A 22,439-nucleotide genomic window follows, 5' to 3' on the forward strand; every position below is an offset into this window, starting at 1 on the left:
GTAGAATATACTATTAAATAGGTATGAATGGTTATTTTTAAAGTCCTGAATAGTATCATTTATTTGCAGGCTTGCTTTGCTGATACTAGTCCTTCATGTTTGAGCCATTATTATTTATAGATATGTTTAATTCAATGTCCTTTAGCTGATTGCTATCAGTGACATAGCATTGGATCAAATGGGAATGCTGTTAGTATAATTGCTGTAGAATCTCTTTCCTAGTCATCCACTTATCACTGACTTGTTATTTGTATTTGCAAATTAATAATAACGAACAGAAATGTAATATGAGACAGCATACTCTACAACAAAGCTAGGTATTCATTATGCTTCTTGGATAGTGAATTGCAGCTTCTTTCTAAATAAATCTGGGAAGACACAGTTCCATACACTGTGATTGGGAGAAGATCCGACTTTGCTTAGCACCAGAATGCTGCATTCATTTCATTTTGCACACTCTGTAGATGGCACAGCAGAGGATCAGTCATAGTGAAAATTCTTTACAAAGCCACTTCCCATTCTCTTTTTTTCTGAGAAGCTAGGAATCTGTTGATGGATAAAAATGTTTGTATTAGAATTTGCAATAATCATTATTAAAATATTACATAACTTATACAAATTAGACCTTTAGAAATTATTGAACAAACCACTCCTCTGAGTCTATTCTTTAAGGCTACAAAGTATCCAGTTTCAAGATCTTCTTGCAGTTCTTCTGGACATATGTTTGCATAAAACAGTATTACAAATTTAAAAAACCCAATTAGTGAATGTAATCTGTACCCACTACCCCTAATGAAGGATGTGCTATCCCACCTATCGAAAGGAAGGATTTTCACTAAACTAGACCTGAGGGAAGCATATTACCACATTAGGATTAAGGAAGGAGATGAATGGAAGACTGCATTCAACTGCCCATTGGGTTGCTACCAGTTCAAAGTACTGCCATTTGGACTGCAAGGGCCCCCCACAGTCTTTATGCAATTAATTAATTACGTGCTAACAGAGCACCTATATAAGGGGGTCCTGGTTTACCTAGATGACATCCTGATATTCACTGAGACCAAAGAGGAACATATCAACCAAGTCAGAGCAGTCCTGAAAAAGTTGCGGGCTGCCCACCTATACGCAAAATTATCGAAGTGTGAGTTCCACCAGGAAAGAATAGACTATCTGGGATATCACATATCCCCAGAGGGCATCGAAATGGACTCTGAAAAAGTCAGGGCCGTATTAGAATGGGCACCCCCCCCACACACGGAAGCAATTGCAAAGCTTCCTGGGATTTGCAAATTTCTACCGCCAATTCATCCCTTCATTTGGCCAAATAGCCATGCCCCTCACAAACTTATTGAAAACGAAGGGGGGGGGTCCCCCATGAAACCCAGCCAGCCTCTGAAGTGGACCATGGAATGTCAAGCAGCATTTGAAAGGCTAAAGAGACTTTTTTCTGCTGAACCTGTCCTGAGACATCCAGATCCCGATAAACCTTTTGTAATACAGGCAGATGCTAGCGATGTAGCGGTGGGAGCCGTATTATTACAGGAAAATGATGAGGGGGTGTTGCAACCATGTGCATATATATTCAGAAAACTCACTGAAACAGAACAACATTGGCCCATGTGGGAAAAGGAGGCTTATTCTATAAGATGGGCATTAATTACATGGCGCCAGTTCCTAGAAGGAAATAAAATCCTCTTCCAGGTCTGGACAGACCACAAAAACGTGGAAGCATTAAAAACACCCAGGAAACTCACTCCTAAACAAGCCTGCTGGTCCCAACATTTTCACCGATTCAATTTCACTCTCAAACACTTACCGGGGGGGGGGGGGAGAATTTCCTGGTGGATGCATTATCTTGCATGCCCCAATATAACAGCACACGGACCACTGACTCTAAACCACTTGTGCCTGAACAACAACTGGCAGCACCAGTCACCACCAGGGCTCAAATAAAAATGAAGCCAAAGGTGGATAGCCAAACTGGAATAGAATTCTGGAAGTCTTTGGAAAGTGATAAATGGTTCCAGAAAAATAGACATGTGTGCTCAATTAAAGATGGACTACCCTGGGTGGGTGAGAAGTTATACATACCTGCCAACCAAAGGATCAATTTCATGCAACTGTGCCATGATACAAAATCAGCAGGACATTTTGGGTTTGTAAAAACCTTACACTTAACTAAAAGGCAATTTTGGTGGCCATCTATGAAAAAGGACATAGAAAGCTATGTGGGCAGCTGTCAGATTTGTGTGATGGGCAAGAGGCTGCAAGGGAAATGGCCAGGACTGTTACAACCAGTGGCGAACCCCTCAGCCCCATGGAAAGAAATAGCCATGCATTTTATCGTGGAACTACCAGAAAGCAACGGAAACACCATAGTCTGGACTGTCACAGATCTGTTCTCTAAGCAAGTACATTTCATACCTTGCCAAAAAATCCCGACTGCAAAAGCATTAGCAAAACTTTTCGTACAGCATATTTACAAATTGCACGGGATATTAGGGAGAATTAGCTGTTCAGAAAAGTAGTATATAAAATATACTTGCAACCTCTGATTGCTGGAGTAGATAGGAGCCATCTTAGAGAAGGTCTATGTGGCCACTAAGTGGCAATCTCCCAGCATACAAAATATTATTGCTACCCAAGTCACAAATGCTTATAATCTGAAGATTTCCCCCCCAGAGTGATCTGATCTTTCAAGGCTGCTTTGTCAGCCAGCCAATGCAAATCTTTTATCACAAGTCTGATATGTGAGAACCTTCTAGATCACTATCAAATATACAGGTTGCATCAAAGTAATCTTACCCAGAAGTTACCAAAGCAGCTTTTGCTGAGATAAAAGATTCCATGTTCTGAAATAAGCACATTTAGACAGAAATGCCTTGTTCTAGTCAGAAGCCCAAACTAACCATTATAGATTGTACCTTAAGGACTCCAAGAAGACTTCATGTTTCAAATACTTATGTGACTTTTTCTAAACTGCCTTGTCCCCCAAAAAATACTTGGGCAAGGACATATTTAATTTTGGATCGCCAGCTTTCAAGCCATTTTCCAATCTGTTTAACTGCTTCTGGAAAACCATCATGCTTACAACTTATAGTATTGCAGAGACCACTCAGGAGCAATCAGTGGCACACTATCTCATCAGTCTAGAGTGAGATTCTGTACTTCAGCTGCTGAAATATCAACTACTTTATTCAGAAAGCTATTCAACTGATAATTAATTGATTGATTCAATTGATAATTAAATTGGTAATTTGTTTCACATGCAGCTTGTGTTTGCAGAGCCAATCTCTTTCCCTCTCTTCCCTTTCCCACCTCACAGTAATTTAAATCTATCAGTCTAGCCACTCTATGCATCTAATGAAGTGAGCTGTAACTCATGAAAATGTGAGCCTTTTAATAAAATGTGTTAGTTGGAAAAAAATGCCACCAGGCTCCTCCTCTTTAAGGATTCCACTTGGAAAGGATCTGGTTGTGACAATGCAGTTACTATAAATTTACATGTGTTCAAATTAATTCCATCCCTTGGGGCAAAAATCTGTACTATGCCTTATGTTCTACTGATGACCATCTGACACAACCATATAGCTGTGATGAAGACCCAAACTAAATTGAAGCAATCTATCAGCGGTTTTTTAGCATCAGGGATTCTGTTTCATGAGCAGTAATCCAGGAGTAACCCTAATGGGCCTACTATGTTTTGTGTCGTGATTTTCTATTAGGTCTCTACATCCAGCATTTCTGATAACCTCTCCTCTTTCTCAGTTAATTGCAAATAGCCTAACATTTTGCACTAATTGTAGTGGTATAGGTTCTTCTACTTGAGTGGGGGGGGGGGGGGGGGCTGGACAAGAAGACCTCCAAGGTCCCTTCCAGCTCTATTCCATTCCAGTGTTTTAACCTATTTCTAGATCCATATAATTTCAATACTTTAGTGTAGAAGTTACAAATGCAAGGATTAAATACACCTGAATCTTGGCAAAGCACACTCATTGCCACAGAAACCACTTGTACCTCCACAGAGAAAGTGAAGACCTCTTTCTTTTTTCCTAATCCAATGAAATTGTGTCAGTGCATTGTACAAAGAAGTTTGCATTCAAAAGATTTTAAACATCAACTCATGTTATTTATAAAATAAAAAAGGGAAATGACACATACCTGATTACCATCTCGTATATAGTATCTCTTTTCTATAACCTAAAACACAGTAAAAAAGAAAGGCTATTAAATGTGATCCATCCACGATACTATGTCATGTGAGAGACAGAAATTTACTTTCTAAGAACTGGGTTTGTGCAGGTTGGAGATAAGAAGAATGCCCCCTTGAGACTTCCGGTTTGGTCACCGACAGGATGGCTGGAAAAAGCAAGCGCTCCGGCTTTCCAGTCTGCTTTCGCTTCGCCCAGCAACCCTTAAAAGGTCGGAAAGTTGCCCTGGAGGGGCAACAAAGAAGGAGGGACACTCCAGGAGCTCGGATCAGGTGGCGGCCAATTGGAGCGGACTGAAGACCCCTCTGAAAAGGTGAAGGAAAGGCTGCCAGGTGAGCTGAGGCAGCCCAAGTCATCTCCAGCCAGAAGGGAAGCACCATATATCAGCTGACTGTCAACTGTGTGCTGAGGCTGGGTGAGTGAGAATTTTCATTCCTTCTCCTTGTGGATTATAAAACATTGAGCCCCTGATGGGAAAGAGCTGAAAAGTAAAGACCCACCCCAGAAGGACTAATTTAAAGCAGCGAGCAATTACAATGAGGGGAAAGTGGTTTTTTTTAAAGGATATCGGACATTGATAAATAAGCCGAGGAGAACATCTAGTGGCGAAAGAAGAAACGACAGCATCAATAAATAGTGAGAAAAAAGAAGAAGGAAATGGAAAAAATGTTTTCATAACAATGACCTTGAAGAGACACCTGCAAATAACAAAAGTGCCTTGTTGTGAGATTGCCAGGGAAAGACATTTTAAAGTTACTTCTGTTGACTTTGGCTAAACTCAAACAGATACTGTTTTGGTTTTAGACTATGAGCTGTAAAATGGGTTCATCAAACATTACCAGACCTATGAAGAAAACCTTTTCTGCACACTCTGTAGGACAATCTAGTCCAACAACACAGGGATCCATTGAAGCAATGTTGCAACGTGAAAAATAAGCACTGCCCAAAGCAAAACACAGACCTCAATGAAACTGATTTAAGAGATGATGCAAAGAAATCATGAAAAGATACAAAAAAACCACGAAGAGACACAAAGTAAACTTGAGAAAGTAAGTCAAGAAATCCTGGATATAAAGGCAAAATTTGAAGCTCAAAATCAAATGATAATTAAAAATGAACAAAGAATTCAGAAAGTGGGGAAAAAAATCAGAGGACATTGATAAAAAGATAGAAATGTTATTACAAGAAAATGAAAAATTAGAACAAGTAAACCAAGACTTAGAGGGGGCAATTAAGTACCTAGAAATGGAAAAAGCGGAACACTATTTGAGATTTCAAAATATCCCTGAGGACAGAGAAGAAAACATAGCAGTGGTGATTACTGACATCCTGGTAGAAGCTTTAAAGGCAGACAGAGGAGAAATTCAAATGGAGGTCGATGAAATATTCCACATGAACTCAAGCTATGCAAGAAGAAACAAACACTACCATTTCTTAACTACAAAGCTGATTGCCAAAGGCATAAACTTCAGATGGCTGATGCCGGAAGGCATTTTAATAAATTGGAACAACAGAAGATATCGACTGGATTCAGTCTGCAAAGCAGAAGATTTTGAAGTTAGGAACAGAGCAATTCTAGATGAAGGAGTGATACAAAGACAAGTGGAGAGTAAGGAGCAGAAGCAAATGGAAGAGATGACTCAAGGAGCAACTGCACAAAAAGGAGAACAGAAAGAGAAAGACGATCAAGAACATGAACTGGAAAATCAGGGTATCAACCTGTCATGGTGGGCACAGTTACAGATGCAAAATAGATACCGTAGATTCCGGCGTATAAGACTACTTTTTAACCCATCAAAATCTTCTCAAAAGTCAGGGGTCGTCTTATACGCCGGGTACTGAAATTTTAGGAACAGGGCTGGCTGGAAAACCTGGAGCGGATCTCCCATTTAGTCTGCACAGGGAAAGCGGGACCAATTGGAGTAGAAGCTGCAGTCTGTGATTTTTTACAGGCTGGGGTCTGGGCTTATTTCCTTCTAAAGTTGAAGAGCAGCTGTAGGCAGGTGGGGAATGCAAGAGCAATTTGAAAGGCAGGTGGGGAATGCGTAGCAGAGCAGCAGCTTAGCTCTAACAACACATTTGACTCAGGAACTGGCCGGGCTGGCTGGAAAACCTGGAGCGGATCTCCCATTTGGTCTTTTTCAAAAAATCCCATTTATATCCCACCCTTCTCCGAAGACTCAGGGCGGCTTACAATTTAAAGCACAAATCAATGTGCTTAGCAATAGCCTTCATTCTATGTATATGCCTGCCTATTAGAGCTTTCACACACCCCCACACACAAGCAGCATTATTGAAAGTCAGCTTATTGCTCCCAACAATGAGTCCTCATTTTACCTACCTCGGAATGATGGAAGACTGACTCAACCTTGAGCCTGGTGGGATGAGAACCTGCACTAATTGCAGGCAGCTGGGGTTACTTAAGGCTCTGCGCAGGGAAAGCTTTAGAGTGAATTAGGAAAAGTGAAAAAGTGAATTAGGAAAATAGGAAAAGGGTTGCTGGAATTGGGTACGTGTAGTTTAACGAAGAGAAGGGTGAGGGGTGACACGATAGCAGTGATCCAATATCTCAGGGGCTGCCACAAAGAAGAGGGAGTCAAGCTCCAAAGCACCTGAAAGCAGGACAAGAAGCAATGGATGGAAACTAGTCAAGGAGAGAAGCAACCTAGAACTAAGGAGAAACTTCCTGACAGTTAGAACAATTAACCAGTGGAACAACCTGCCTCCAGAAGTGGTGAATGCTCCAACACTGGAAGTTTTTAAGAAGAGACTGGACAGCCATTTGTCTGAAATGGTATAGGGTTTCCTGCCTTAGCAGGGGGTTGGACTAGATGACCTCCAAGGTCCCTTCCAACTTCTTCTTCTTCTTCCTCCTCCTCCTCCTCCTCCTCCTCCTCCTCCTTCTTCTTCTTCTTAAGTTTAATCCACTTGCACTGTTTTATGTTTACATGTTTGATGACAAACAGCCTTATGTTTATAAGTGACAGTTTTCCTACTAAGTACCTGCATGTCATAAGCATTTGAATTAAAATTACCATATTAAAATCAAATCTGATGTTTTTTAATTTTTATTTGGTGTGCGTTGGAAGAGGGGTAGTCTTATACGGCGAGTATAGCCCAAACCCTATAATTTAACAGGAAATGTAGGGGGTCGTCTTATACGCCCAGTCGTCTTATACGCCGGAAAATACGGTATGAAAAAGACGTGGAACTGTATGGGTTTTATAAAGAACAAAGTCTATTTGATAAGATACTGTTAACTTCTGATGTGAAATTAATTAAGAAAATGTATATTTTTTTGTTAATTTTAGAGATGGAAAGTGAATAAGTTAAAAGAACAATGATAAGGTGGGCAAAAATTTTTGGTTATAATATAGAACTAGAAAAATGGCAAAAATTATGGGAGAGAAATTATAAATTGACAATGTCAACCTCGTATAAAAAAATTTTATATAAAATGTTTTATAGATGGCAAAATGTTTTATAGATTAGCAAAAATGTTTAAAAATATGTCAGATAGATGCTGGAAATGTAAACATAATTCAGGCACGTATTTGGTGGACATGTGGCAAAGCAAAGGCTTATTGGAAAAAGATACATGCTTGGTTAGAAAAAATGTTGGGAGAACATGTTGAATTTAAACCTGAACTTTTCTTATTAGGTATAATGCCAGAAAAGACTAATAAACAAAGCTTATATTTTATTTTACATGTCACAACAGCAACAAGAATAGTCTTTGTGCAATATTGGAAAAATGAAGGATTACCACCAGAGGAAGAAATAATTTAAAAAATACTGGAATGCGCAGATAGACAGATTAACTATGAGATTGAAAGATAAAGAAGAAACAGAATATTACCAAATCTGGGATTCATTCTACAAATGGCTAGAGGAAAGAACCAAGGATTAGGAATTGACCATGTATTAGCACTTTTGAATCCAGACAGCACGCTGGTTGAAAAATTAATATATGCATGTAAGAGTAAAACTAATAAAACCTTTTTTTTTAAAAAAAGAACAATGCCCCCTTGATGACTCCATGGAAATGGCAGACATTGGAGATGTGTGTGGGGGAGGAGAGGAAGTAGGTGACTTAGAATTATAAACAGTTGGAAAGAAAGCAGAGAGGCAAAGCCCAACAGCCGTGTTCACTTCTACAGCAGCACCAACAGCCCTGATGCAAATTTTTATGTTTCCCCCCTGGGAACAGGGGAACATCCAACAGCAGCTCAGCCTGGCTGATGTGCCTAGAAACCATCACTCAGCAATCAAAGCAGCCAAACCTTGGTGCTGAAGGGTTGTAGAACTTAGGCTGAGGAGAAAATGACCTAGATTTCTCTGTACAATGGAGAGAGCAGCTTGCCCTGATATTTAAGGCAGGCATGGATGATTCAGGCTTACCAGGGGGAGAGAGAAAAAAATGTTTATAGAAATTAACAGAAACTACACAGTAGCTTCTGCCAACCTAGCAGTTCGAAAGCACGTAAAAAAAAGTAGAAAAATAGGGACCACTACGGTGGGAAGGTAACAGCGTTCCGTGCGCCTTTGGCGTCTTGTCAGGCCGGCCCCTAGAGTTGGAAATGACTAGCACGCATGTGCGGGGGAACCTTTACCTTTACCTTTACACAGTAAGATACAGTTAGAAGAAACCTGTAGAATAAGATACATAGTAAATAAGGTTTAGAAACAAACTTGTACCATATGGATAAATCCACACTACAAAATGAACGATAACATTTAGAAATAGATCTAGAGAGAGAGATTCCCTGTCCACCCTGCAAAGAAAGATCAAACTTCACTTCTTATCTGTAGTCTGTACTATTTCCCAAAAAGACCTTGTGGTAGTTAAACAAGGGTCAATTCTCATCTTAACTTGGTTTATAATTTTAGGAACATTTGTTTTTCAAGCCTTTTCTCAAGTCTTAGTGTTTTCTGTAAACATGCTTCTATGTCATATAGTAATCATCATAGATGGTTCTTTATAACAAAATCCACATTATATTGCAGTTTGGATTGTAGCAACAAGCTACAAGGTTTAAAAATGTAACAAATAAAAATCACATTCTTGTTTATGTAAGCACTTAATATATTTTAATCTATTTTGATAATAAAGCACTCTTTACTCAGTAAGAGCCAAAGAAGTCTGTCTAGTTTGTCACCATCACTAAAAAGAACCCATGATAAGACTGTACACCTTTAATCTGCATGTTCAAGAAAAAATATTGAACAAAGGCAATCAAAAAAACTCCTTTCCTTGTTAATACAGGAAGCCCTCAACTTTCAACAGTTCATTTAGTGACCGTTCAAAGTTACAACAGCACTGGAAAAAGTGACTTATGACTGTTTTCACATTTATGGCCACTGCAATATTCCTACGGTCATGTAATCAAAATTTACACACTTAGCAATTTGTCCATATTTATGACAGATGCAGTGTCCTGGGAGCATATGATCACCTTTTGCGACCTTCTGACAAGCAAAGTCAATGGAGAAGCCAGATTCACTTAGCAACTGCATTACTAACATAACAACTATAGTGATTCATTTAACAACTGTGGCAAAAAAGATCATAAAATGGGGCAAAATTTACTTAGCAACTATCTCACTTAGCAACAGAAATTTTGAGCTCAATTGCGGTTGTAAATCAAGGACTACTTGTAAAGAACCCATTAAATCTGACAGTCTGGTTTAACATCGTGGCATGACGGGTGCAGGAAGACGGGACTCTGTCTTCCACATGGGAACCCTAAAAAGGGTGAAGTCACCCCAAAGAGGCAACGGAGAAGGAGGGGACTCTCGTTGATCGCGGGAGGACAGCAGCCCTTCTGTTTGATCCAAGGAAGCCCTCCAAACTGGTGGGGGAAAGACTGGCTACATTCGTGTGGCCAGACAGAAGCTGCTGACAACTAAAGAAAATAAGCATTAACCAGCAACTTTTGAGCAACATGGATGGAACTGGGTGAGACCCTATCCTCTCTTTATGACTTTAAGACATTTTCCTGGGAAAAAACTGCCCAAAGCAAAGAATCCTCCCTGATGAGAGAGGGAAGGGGAATTTTCACGCCATTCCCTCAGGAAAAGAAAAGTGGTGAATTAATTGCTTGGAGGGGAAATAGAGAAAATTACAAGATTAATTTGGAAGCAACACACATATATAACTTTGAAATTTGGGGACTAAAGGTGCTTTTGAGATTTTTTTTAAAATATAAGTTTGGATGTAAAAAGCTGGAAGACAGCATCAATGACATTTAGTGGTGAACTATAGCACTACAATTTATTATGCCTAAAGGAAACTTGGCTGGAAGCACAGACTCAGATAAGACTCTTGTTACAAAGAGGGTTTGAATAAGGGAAGCTTTTGATTACCCAAATATAACTTATTATGAAAAATTATAAGTGATGGAGACATTCTGAACACTGATGGAAAATTATTTTTTTAAAAAGTGGAAAAACAGGATATTAATTGAACAAATGGATATTAAGTGCAAATGCAATTATGATATATTTTGGTTAGAAAAAATATTTTAAACCGACATTATTGATATTATTAGGAAAATGTAACAAAGATGTTGATATTCAATTGTATATGTATTAACAACAATAAGAATTGTATGGTGTAATAGTGGGCCTAGTTGTTAATACATATACAATTGAATATCAACATCTTTGTTACATTTTCCTAATAGATTGAAGAACTTAATATGTACCACTGAATTACTAATGGATCCAGGACAACATGTTATTTATTAAGTACTTATGATTGTAAAACTAGAAAATTAATACAATATTTATATAAAAAATATGAGGGTCTGATCTATATGCTGTGGAGATATCGCTGTTCTGCTGATGCCTGAATGTGCAAGTACTTCCTGGGCATCTTAGCAAAACAATCAATGATACAAGAACTTTGAAGCAATCAAAGTATTCAAGCAATCGAATTCTGCACTGCCAACTGTGACAGTAAAACCATAGGAACTAACAGGCTGACTTTCTAAAGGCAGCATGAAAACATAGGCTTCAGATAGTATAACAACACTAATAACAGCTGATCTTATTAGTAATAGACTATTAAAAGCATCCTAAATGGAGATGGTTTTGCTTTTACAAAAGCTGAATAGTCCTGACTTTTTCTTTGGCACTAAAATAAACATAACAACCCTAATCTAGGCTATGCTCTTGATGTAATTCTACAGCCCTGATGTTGATAAAGTGTTAGAAAGAGATTAACAGAGAGATATAATATCTCTGAGCACAGTTCAAGCAATCAGAGTTGAAATACTAAAGCAGAGGGCTTAATATTGATAGGCAAATTCAGGTAAAGCACAAAAGTGAGAAAAATATGCCAGAACCCTACAATTTCTTCTACTTCCTCAAGAGGCTGCTGAGGTGCATACTGTGAAGTCTGTGCAGGTCTTCTGCAATAAAACCTTTATAATTTAGATCAGGTTGCAGACATTTTTCATTCCATAATCTATCAACTGGAAAAAAATGCTTACCTTATCAAAAAATCTGCTGAGCTTGACAGCATTGGAGGAACCTGCAGCCAAGTAACGAGGACTTGTGCAATCCTGAAAGACCAAAGAATTAATTTTCTCTTTAATTTCTTAATTTTCTCATTGGTAGATAGTCCCTAAAAAGTACAGAGGAGTTTTGAAGTGTGTGCTACAAGCACATGTTCAAATGAAGCTATTGTTAAAAACGCCAATACGTCAGGCATTTCTCATAAAATACTTTTTTCAATATGTGGAATTTACTAGAAAAAGTATTTTTTCCTTCCAAAGAACATAATAAAACTTTCTTTTTGGTGGGGAGAGACACTTGTAGAATATAATATATTTATTGCTTTCAGATAATTACAGAGAACTTATCGGACAGCTGTCATTAGAATCTGAATATTTGAATCTCTGATTTTTTTAAAAAATAAATGAAACTCTGTTTCTCTATGTGCTGTATTAATTTAACTGGAGAATAGTGGTTTTTTAAAAACTTCAATCCTGTTTTTATCTTCATTCTCGACTAGCAGCTCTTCACAACTAAAATATAACATTTCTTCCTTAATTCTTTTTTTACAATTAGCATCTTCATTTGTGTATTCATTCCACCAAATACAAGCTGAAACAAAATTTTATTTTCACATCCAATGGTAATAGTCTTTCTTTCAACATAAATAACCAGTGTTCTTTCCTTTGGCAGCTTAATGTATTTACCCTCTTGTAATCTCCCTCCCACCCCTACTGTATTGATACCTGGTTTTGTAAATCATTAGTTAGTAGCAATCAATACACTTGTTGCCCCAGAAGACAGAAAACATGAACCTGCCATCCCAGAATCACTTGTCAAAGACAGAGCAAGTATATCTATATACCATCATGTATGTGACACACTTATTTAGGCACATGTGATCAGTGATCATTCTTCACCTAGACAGTCAATGTGGTGTAGTGGTTAAGGTGTTGAACTAGAAATGGAAAGATTCAGTTCCTAATCCTCCCTGAGCCATGGATGCTTACTGAATACTTTTGGCCAGTGCCAGTCATTCTCTGAGACAAGTCTTTCACAGAGTGTTGTTGCTGTAGAGCAAAGGAGGAGCACAAAAAGATGTATGATACCAATCACTGAAAAAAAATATTTTTGAAGAAAGCGTAGGGGTAAGTTGCTAATAGAAATTCTAGGTAAGCACTACAGAGGGAAAATTTATTTATTCCCCTGCTTATTTTGTACGTTTGTCTACTGACAAGGAAATGATAGGTCTATAATTTTAATGGTAGGTTTATTTTAACACTGAGACAGAATAACAATAAAAAAATCCAGAAAACGCATTTTGAAGTTATAAATTGATTTTCATTTTAATGAAATAAATATTTGATCCCCTATCAATCAGCAAGATTTCTGGCTCCCAGGTGTCTTTTATACAGTTAACGAGCTGAGATTGGGGCACTCTCTTAAAGGGAGTGCTCCTAATCTCAGCCTGTTACCTGTATAAAAGACACCTGTCCACAGAAGCAATCAATCAATCAGATTTCAAACTCTCCACCATGGCCAAGACCAAAGAGCTATCCAAGGATGTCAGAAACAAGATTGCAGATGTACACAAGGCTGAAATGTGGTACAAGACCATCACCAAGCAGCTTGGTGAAAAGGTGACAACACTTGGTGAAATTATTCGCAAATGGAAGAAACATAAAATAACTGTCAATCTCCCTCGATCTGGGGGCTCCATGAAAGATCCCACCTCATGGATTTTCAATGATCATAAGAATGGTGAGGAATCAGCCCAGAACTACATGGGGGGATCTTGTCAATGATCTCAAGGCAGCTGGAACCATAGTCACCAAGAAAACAATTGGTAACACACTACGCCGTGAAGGACTGAAACTCTGCAGAGCCCGCAAGGTCCCCATGCTCAAAAAGCAGATGTACAGGCTTGTCTGAAGTTTGCTAATGAACATCTGAATGATTTAGAGGAGAACTGGGTGAAAATGTTGTGGTCAGATAAGACCAAAATCAAGCTATCTGGCATCAATTCAACTGGCTGTGTTTGGAGGAGGAGGAATGCTGACTATGACCCCAAGAACACCATCTCCACCGTTAAACACGGAGGTGGACACATTATGCTTTGGGGGTGTTTTTCTGCTAAGGGGAAAAGACAACTTCACCGCATAAAAGGGATGATGGACTGGGCCATGTACCATCAAATCTTGGGTGAGAACCTCTTTCCCTCAGCCAGGGCATTGAAAATGGATCGTGGATGGGTATCCTAGCATGACAATGACCCACAACACATGGCCAAGGCAACAAAGGAATAGATCATGAAGAAGCACATTAAGGTCCTGGAGTGGCCTAGTCAATCTCCAAACCTTAATCCCAAAGAAAATCTGTGGAGGGAGCTGAAGGGAACTGCCAAACGTCAGCCTTGAAACCTTAATGACTTGGAGAGGATCTGCAAAGAGGAATGGGACAAAATCCCTCCTGAGATGTGTGCAAACCTGGTGGCCAACTACAAGAAATGTCTGACCTCTGTAATTGCCAACAAGGGTTTTGCCACCAAGTACTAAGTCATATTTTGCGAAGGGGTCAAATACTTGTTTCACTCATTAAAATGCAAATCAATTTATAACTTTTTTTGAAATGCGTTTTTCTGGAATTTTTGTTGTTATTCTGTCTCTCTCTGTTAAAATGAACCTACCATTAAAATTATCATTTCCTTGTCAGTGGGGAAACGTACAAAATCAGCAGGGGATCAAATATTTTTTTCCCTCACTGTAAAATTGAACTATGGCATTCTGTTAGCAATTTTTTTAAAAAGCCAAATTAATTGTTGCCATTTCCCTTAAATGTATAGTTCCCAAATTTGAGTTCTCTAATGCCATTAGCTTGCTGTTTCAACACTGTATAATTAGCAATAAATTAATGTTTTAATTTTTATAGTAAAATTAATACCTAGACCTATAAAAAACCTGCAATAAGTGCATTAATATCAATTTTAGTTAACATGTTTATTTTTGTGCCTGCCTTTCCTCAAAGAAATTTAGATGGTATACTAAAAAAATAAATAGCAACCTTGAATTAAAACAAAACCAACAATAATAAAAGGACAGCTGTTGACAGTGAGACCTGAGATTTAAATGCGTTGAAGCAAAGTTCACTTGGATAAAGGAATCTGAGTGACCGTTATGCCTAGGTCCCCTTTCTTGCAGATCTCCAGTGTGGTTAGAGCGTACTGATCTCATATATTGAATAACATTCCATACAAACTAAATATGCTCTTGAGGAAAGTCATAGTTGTGCTATAGCCTAAGGTTTGCAAGACTTGAATTTCTCAATCCTGGCATGTGGCTAAAGGGAATCAAATTAGTCTAGAGGACAGGGACCATGGTGATGTCCTTCAGGGTTATGAAGGTCTTCTGGGCTAGTTACCTACTTTCATCCTTTCCATGTTAAATCTTGCATAATATACACACTTAGAGGAAATGGAGGAAAGATGCAGAGAAGATCCTTGGGCTCTTTTGATGCTCAAGGTATTTATTTATTTATTTATTTATTAGTTGAATTTATATACCGCCCTATTCCCAAAGGACTCAGGGCGGTTCACAGGGCAAGTTAAAAACAATACAAAAGAGAGAATAAAATAAAATTAATACAGCCCACAATTAAGATAACATTAAAATAAATTAAATTAAATTAATTAATTGTTTTTAAATCTTGGCAAAACGAGCGAAGGTTGGGGGCAGTCCGAAGCTCCATCGGCAGTTCGTTCCAAAGGGTGGGCGCACTCACAGAGAACGCCCTCCCCCTGGGAATCACCCGCCAGCAATCTCTAACCGGCAGAACCCTAAGGAGGCCCTCCCCGCCCGCGCACAGGACGATGGGAAGCTGATGCTGGCAGCAGGTGCTCCCTAAGGTAATCTGGACCCATGCCATTTAGGGCTTTATAGGTCATCACCAGCACCTTGAATCTCACCCAGAGGGCAACTGGAAGCCAATGTAGCTCGCGGAGAAGAGGTGTTACATGAGAGTATAGGGAAACTCCCATTACTACTCGCGCAGCTGCATTCTGCACCAGCTGAAGCCTCCGAGTGGTCCTCAAGGGCAGCCCCATGTAGAGAGCATTGCAGTAGTCTAACCGGGAGGTCACGAGCGCATGAGTGACTGTACGCAGGGCATCCCGGTCCAGATAGGGCCGCAACTGGCGCACCAGGTGAACCTGGGCAAAAGCCCCCCTGGTCACGGCTCCTATATGATCTTCCAAACTGAGCCATGAATCTGATGCTATGGCTTCCTCTGCAGGGAACTGGAAGACAAAATGGCTCAGCTTACAGTTAGCTGGAAATACAAGTGTACTAATGGAAATTTAAATCTTGTGACAATCTATTTAGGTATAAAAATATGCTTGGGCTTTATTGTGCTTTGTCAAGGACAAACATATTAGAAGCCTAAATTCAAGATTGGCTAGTCCAATCACTACTATGTTTGTAGTCTGTTGTTGTTCAGGGACACTGAAAAATCTACCCAGTCATACACCAAGAAAACTTATTTTGGTGATGTTTACGGTGTGTGTTGACACCTCCCAAATGAAATTCTAGATTCTAGGACTTCTATTATCTGAAGGACTATCTCAGATGCAAGTTTAACTTAATTATGATGTCCCATTTTCATAACTTTATGTAAGAAAAAGACTGCTTGCTATGGGTAAATTATATAAGATGGAGCATGAACTGAGACAATGCATAATGTTTTGGGAGGCAGGTCAGAATTGATTGTTTGGCATATGAGATACTGACCTTAGCTCATATATCTTTTGAGCCAGACAAGACTTGTTTGAGAGTCAGAATGTCTCTGAAATTCTCATTCTTTTTAGTCTTTCGAGAAAATTGTTGTAGCATTCTGAAAACTATTCTGCTGGTGGAACTAGTTTTATGCCCTTGATTTTTAGCAGTGACTGATCTAAATTTGTAAATGCTTTTCTGTTGCAACTTGGGAGGAAAATATAAATGTGTATGTCTTGAAATTCTATGGCATAGCCACAGGGAACTGTGAAGCACCAAGTGTCTATGATGAGAGGAATTTATAGTGGATAAATAAGACATAAACTGTCCCTTACTGCTGCCTCTTTACAAAATTGGGAAGGATCAAAGAACTGGTGGGAAAGTTGCTCTGTGGAGGTTACATGCTCCATAACACTCTTTGATTCTGTCTGCAAGGGAAAAAAATAGCTTAAAGGTACTCTCCAGCGATAATGGAAAATGAGCAGGATTTATTTCAGGGAAATGACTATTCTTTGAAATAAATTTATGGCCAACAATAGCATTAATCCAAGCTGTCAAAATAAAGGATAACACAAACCAGATTGATTTCTTCTGCACTGAAATCCTCAACTAGAAAAGCAGTTCGGCTCAAGACCTCATTGCGTTTTGTCTCTGGGATTTGATCTAATTTTGTTCCTATGACAAGCAGTGGAATCTGGTTATCAGCAAACTGCTCCCGATCATAGTCTCTGTGAACAAAAGTAAAGATATAAACCAGTTTGTGAAATATTGCAGGTGGCACACTAACTAATGTTCACCAAATATATTCCTTGCCACAACTATCTATCAAGATCTGCTCTTTCTTGGGGAATGCAACCCCATCTTTAAGATGCTTCATCCCAATCCCCGAGTACAAAGGTACTTCCATTATATCTGGATTTAATTTCAGGATGGTGATCAAGCATGAAAAGTAGAAAGTTATCGCTAAGGAAGGTGACCGCAGCAGCACTCTTCAAATTAACACAACATATTTTACTGAAAGTGTAAGGAAACTTTATACCGGGCAGGAATCTTAATCTATTTTTTAATCATTTATTACATGTTTTCCCTACTTAAGAGCTCTTACATTACAATATAACAACAACCAAATCTAGGATGGACATGACAGATGAAAACTAAAGATAATATAAATGTACAATGCATGTTTATGAAAACCCAGTTTCAGGCCTTCAAGGCAGGCTAGATTAAGAAACAGACATTGCAACAATTCCAAAAATGATACTTTATTGTGGCAGTATATAGTAACATAATTTTGAAAGCCAGTCCAAGTTTCTCTTAGTTCCATCTTATACCAAACAAAATCAAAATGTGGTTAAATTTCTTTCTCATGCTTCCTTCTATCTCTTTTGATCAAGCCTCTTTTTAATGAAATGGATTAGTCCTTCCTCCTTTGACAGCTATCTCATATCTGCCCTAAGGCTAGTTCTCTGGTCATTTACATCAAGATTTACATCAAGAGTTTTAGAAAGCTACATGTATATTAACTCTTCCACTACAAAGACAGGATTTGATCATTTCTGAAATTTAGCTACAATAATGGAATCCAATTTTATACGGTCTCTTTAAACTACCCAGAAAAAAGCAACCATTTGCACTAGCACTTCACATGCACCTAAGATTAAAATGGGGCAGGCCTCCACCCTCCTAACCTTTCATAAAGCATTGAAGACCTGGCTTTTCTCCCAAGCGCTAGGATGAGCAGTCCGCCTACTGGAAACTTGACTTCATGCAAGATTTTTGTTTTTAAATATATTTGGTTATTATAGTTTTAATATGGCCTTTTATGTTATTTTAATTTTTCACTGGGAGCCACTCAGTTTGTTGTAAGATGGGAGAATATAAAAATGTTTTAAATAAATAAATAAGGTCAAGTTGATTTCATCTCTAGTATTCTATAATTCTATTATCTGAAAATGGGATCGATGGGCTACTTTTTTGCGGTAAAAAAAAGCTCTTTAGCACTTTAGCAATATCATATTTTCCTATCTCCAAATCCCCCAAAGTCTGTAAAAAAAGAGTCTGTTTATATTATTTTTTGATTATATATTTTCATTATTAAAATGCATTCAGTGCAAAGCTATGAGTCATTTTTAATGAAATAGGTCCTCAGTTTGTTTAGGAGATAAATTCTGACTAGCTGTGAAGATTAGCCAAAATTGATGTATTTTTCCCAAAGATGTTTTTCAAAAGGCAACTGGACTTTATTTTTTCCTTGAAGATGTTTCACTTCTCATTCAAGAAGCTTCTTCAGATCTGACTGAACGGTGGGGAATTGAAAAGCACCTTTGGGACTACCGTGATCTGGATGATTGAGACTATCCATAAATAATGCATTTTTTCCTATTCTACTTCATAAAGTTGAATATATTTAGATGTATTTTTGCTATTAAAACTGTGGGTCACTGCTACTCGTTATGTATGAAACACATACTATGACTTTCTCATATCCTTTAAGGACAGATTTCTGAAGGAAATATTGCTAGAGAAGGTGGACCTTCTTCTTTTTACTGACAGAAAATAGCCTACCCATTTTTCCCCATTTTCAAAATCTTACAAGTCATCCCTCCATCTAATTCACATGGTTATCACAATGATAGTGGACAGCTGTATATTCTGCCTACTTACCCATTTGTCACCAGGACACTAGATGGAGTTACATCTTTGTTAAGAGCTTCCAAAGACCATCGATACAAGTTTTGGGAGGACTTTTTGTTGGTTAAATCATGCACTAAAATTATTCCTAGGTAAGGAAAAGGTTTTTATTTTTTCCTAAAATTACCAAAAGCACATTGAAAGATATAGCAATTATAAAAACAAAGCCAGGCCTCCAAGGAGCACAAAAATGAGAGTATTATTCAGTCTCTCATTGAGGACAGAATCGGAATGAAAGCAAACCACGTTTAGAAGTAAAGTATTGCAGAAGACAATTAGGAAAACCAGTTTTGCCTAACAAACAAGGTAATAAAATCAATTATGATGCATTATGAAGCAATCAGGCATCACGAAGCAATCAGCTAGGACAAGGGAATTTGATGGATTATGTAAGGAAACAGTACTGAGGCTTCAGCTGGAAGGATTTTGGTCTAGATATGGTAGCACTTTATAATGAACCATAGAATTGAATGCTGCAATGTAAATATTTTCCTTGATTGCTCTTCCCCAACTTTCTTGAACTGAAGGGACTATAAGCATGTTCTGTTTTAATAAGACCTTGCCCCCAAGTGTTATTCTTGCACAGTACTGATTATGATCCTGTTTCCTGGTTATTTTTTTCTTTTGGTTTATACCTTGGTCTTAAGTTCCCACAAAAAAATGAAATGTTCTTAGGTCTAACCTCCTGGAAAAATTCCCATTTCTAATTCCCAATCACTTCTAACCAAGTGCTATTGGCTATGGAATTACTAGATGAGGATGGAACTATTTCAGCAATAAAAGTTACGGTATGTAAAACTAAACAATAAAAATTATGTAGGATTTATTTTAGAATATTATAAAAATGAATAATAGTTTAAATAACTTTGTTAAAAATAATCAAAGAAACAATAGCAACAATTATTTTTCCTTCCCCATCTTTTGTTTTATTTTAGTTTTAAGTGTGAGGGAAGGCTCTTCTTACTTCTACTTTTATAATCCTCAACAATAAAAATTATGTAGGATTTATTTTAGAATATTATAAAAATGAATAATAGTTTAAAAAACTTTGTTAAAAATAATCAAAGAAACAATAACAACAATTATTTTTCCTTCCCCATCTTTTGTTTTGTTTATTTTAGTTTTAAGTGTGAGGGAAGGCTCTTCTTACTTCTACTTTTATAATCCTCAACAATAGAAATTCTCAAAGTGATGTATTAAAAGCATTAAAAAAGTAAGCTATGTAAATTGATGTAAAAATCTACACAGACAACAACAGTACAACATACAACAACATACAAGCAAAAATCACCATTCAAAGTAAAGTAAAAATTTGCAATAACATGACTGGACCAAAGAATTTTACCACTGCTGGAACTTACAATAGAGGTCAGAAATTCATTTTCAAAGAAGTAAAAGATACAGAAATAAGAACAAAGAAAGATAAAGGAGAGAAAAAATTAAGAATAATCTTTTCTAAATTTAATTTAAGTGGCAAGAATACATCTAGTTGGAAATTTCAGATAAAAAGAACACATTGCATCACTGAAGACAGGACCAGACAAATATATCTGGATGAATTTCAGTTGAAAAGAAGATATCAGAGAACCCACAGGCTAATTCACAAAGTAAAAAACAATTTGAAGGAACATTGCAGATAATGGGAAACAGAATTTCTTGCAGGGGAGGGGGGAGGGCAAATGCCATTGATAAGTCTAGCAGAACCAATACTGATTTTCCCATTGCCAGAGACCCAAGCTAATGCTGATTTGGTAGAATAACCCATATGAAACCTAGACTAAAATGGGCCAGGGAATTTATTTAACTGATCAACAATTAAGAAGCTGGAAGAGAGTAACTACCTCAATAATCTCAGATGAAAAAGAATGAATGAAAACCAATCAAGAAACCTTTAGAAAGAGAGAAAAAAATAGGTATAATTTTGGGTGCCTGAAAAAATACTGCCATAAGAGGAATTGATCAGCATATTTAAAAATTTCGTCAAAAATGACAAAAGGAAGGAAAAGGGCAAGTAATACCGGGAGTAATAGAAGCAAGTAATACTATACTATTCTAGTTACCGTTTAGTTACTCAGTTACTAGAAAAAATGAAAAGCTAGGGGAAGAACAATTTGCAGCATCAGAAGTACCACATAAGCCTCACATACAGATGGATAACTGGAGCATCTTGATTTTAGACCAAAAAAGTTCTCAGATGTAAATAGCAACTCACCGGCAGAGATGACAATAAAAAGACCTCAACATAGCAAAAAAGTGTCATGTGGACTTGGCTTGAACTGCAATTAGATTCTGGTAATTTTTGCTTGGCTTATTCCAAAAATATAAAAAATCAGTAAGAGCAGATGGCCCTATTCTATACTTCTATTTGAGTTTATATATGTAACCTGGAATTTTCTGTAAATCTAGCCATGGATAAAAGCTCTTTTCAAAGGTTGGAACTGAGAAACAATGCAGATATAGAATGGATCAAACTACCGGTAATAACAAATTTGAAAACATGCCTTGAAGAGAAATATTTACAATGAAGTTGTTAGATTAGGCTCCTTTAAATAAAGCATAAAATGCAAGCTGCAAATGCTTAGCCCAAATTAAATCAAGAATGTTACCATGGGAATGAAGGGGGAATCTCTAACATCTTTAGATCAAATGAAATTAACAGTGACTGAACATCCTTACCAAGTTAGAGGAAATATCAGAAAGCAATAATAAGGTAACTGCAATTGGGAATGGCAACTGATGAGAAGCAATGTGGTTGTAAAGGCAAACATCACATCACTACACCTGACATATCGATTCCAGCTGACATTAAGTGAATCATGATTGTGGAACACTATCATAAATGCATGCCAGTTGCCATACACCTGAATCACGATCACATGATCACAAAAATATTGTGATAGCCACAAGTTTGAAGACTGGTCATAAATCTTTTTCAGCACTGTCATAATTTTGAACAGTTACTGAATAAGCAGCTGGTAAGCAAGGAATATCTTGTCCCTTTTTTATATAGATATTATATAAGCTATTTTATATTTTCAAATGTGTTTTATTAGATAATCTGACTAGTAAAGCAGAAATGTATCATTTATAGTCTCTGAAAGCTTTGGAAGTAGCTTATGGAGCTACTTCCTTAAATATTTTTTCCAAATTATAATTTAATGTGATAAAAATGGGACATTCCTAATTTCATGGAGAATAAACAAACCAACTACATTCAAATGAAAATGAATTTAAATTAAACCCCTTTTAGTTTTTATTTGTTCCAGCAGTT

General features: G+C 37.5%; 1 protein-coding gene across 1 annotated transcript in view; it reads right to left on the minus strand.

The window, feature by feature from the left end:
* Nucleotides 1–230: 230 nt before the first annotated feature.
* RABL3 (RAB, member of RAS oncogene family like 3) overlaps nucleotides 231–22,439 on the minus strand; it is a 29,431-nt gene continuing 7,222 nt past the window's right edge. The window contains exons 4-8 of the mRNA XM_083355842.1: nucleotides 19,142–19,256; nucleotides 17,055–17,205; nucleotides 11,708–11,779; nucleotides 4,162–4,200; nucleotides 231–546 (exon numbers count right to left, since the gene is read on the minus strand). Coding sequence (XP_083211968.1) covers nucleotides 481–546; nucleotides 4,162–4,200; nucleotides 11,708–11,779; nucleotides 17,055–17,205; nucleotides 19,142–19,256 — 443 coding nt within the window. The 3' untranslated portion in view covers nucleotides 231–480. The remainder of the gene's footprint in view (nucleotides 547–4,161; nucleotides 4,201–11,707; nucleotides 11,780–17,054; nucleotides 17,206–19,141; nucleotides 19,257–22,439) is intronic.

Source organism: Vipera ursinii (genome assembly GCF_947247035.1).
Source record: "Vipera ursinii genome assembly, chromosome: 2".
In the NCBI taxonomy this organism is placed as follows: Eukaryota; Metazoa; Chordata; class Lepidosauria; order Squamata; family Viperidae; genus Vipera; species Vipera ursinii.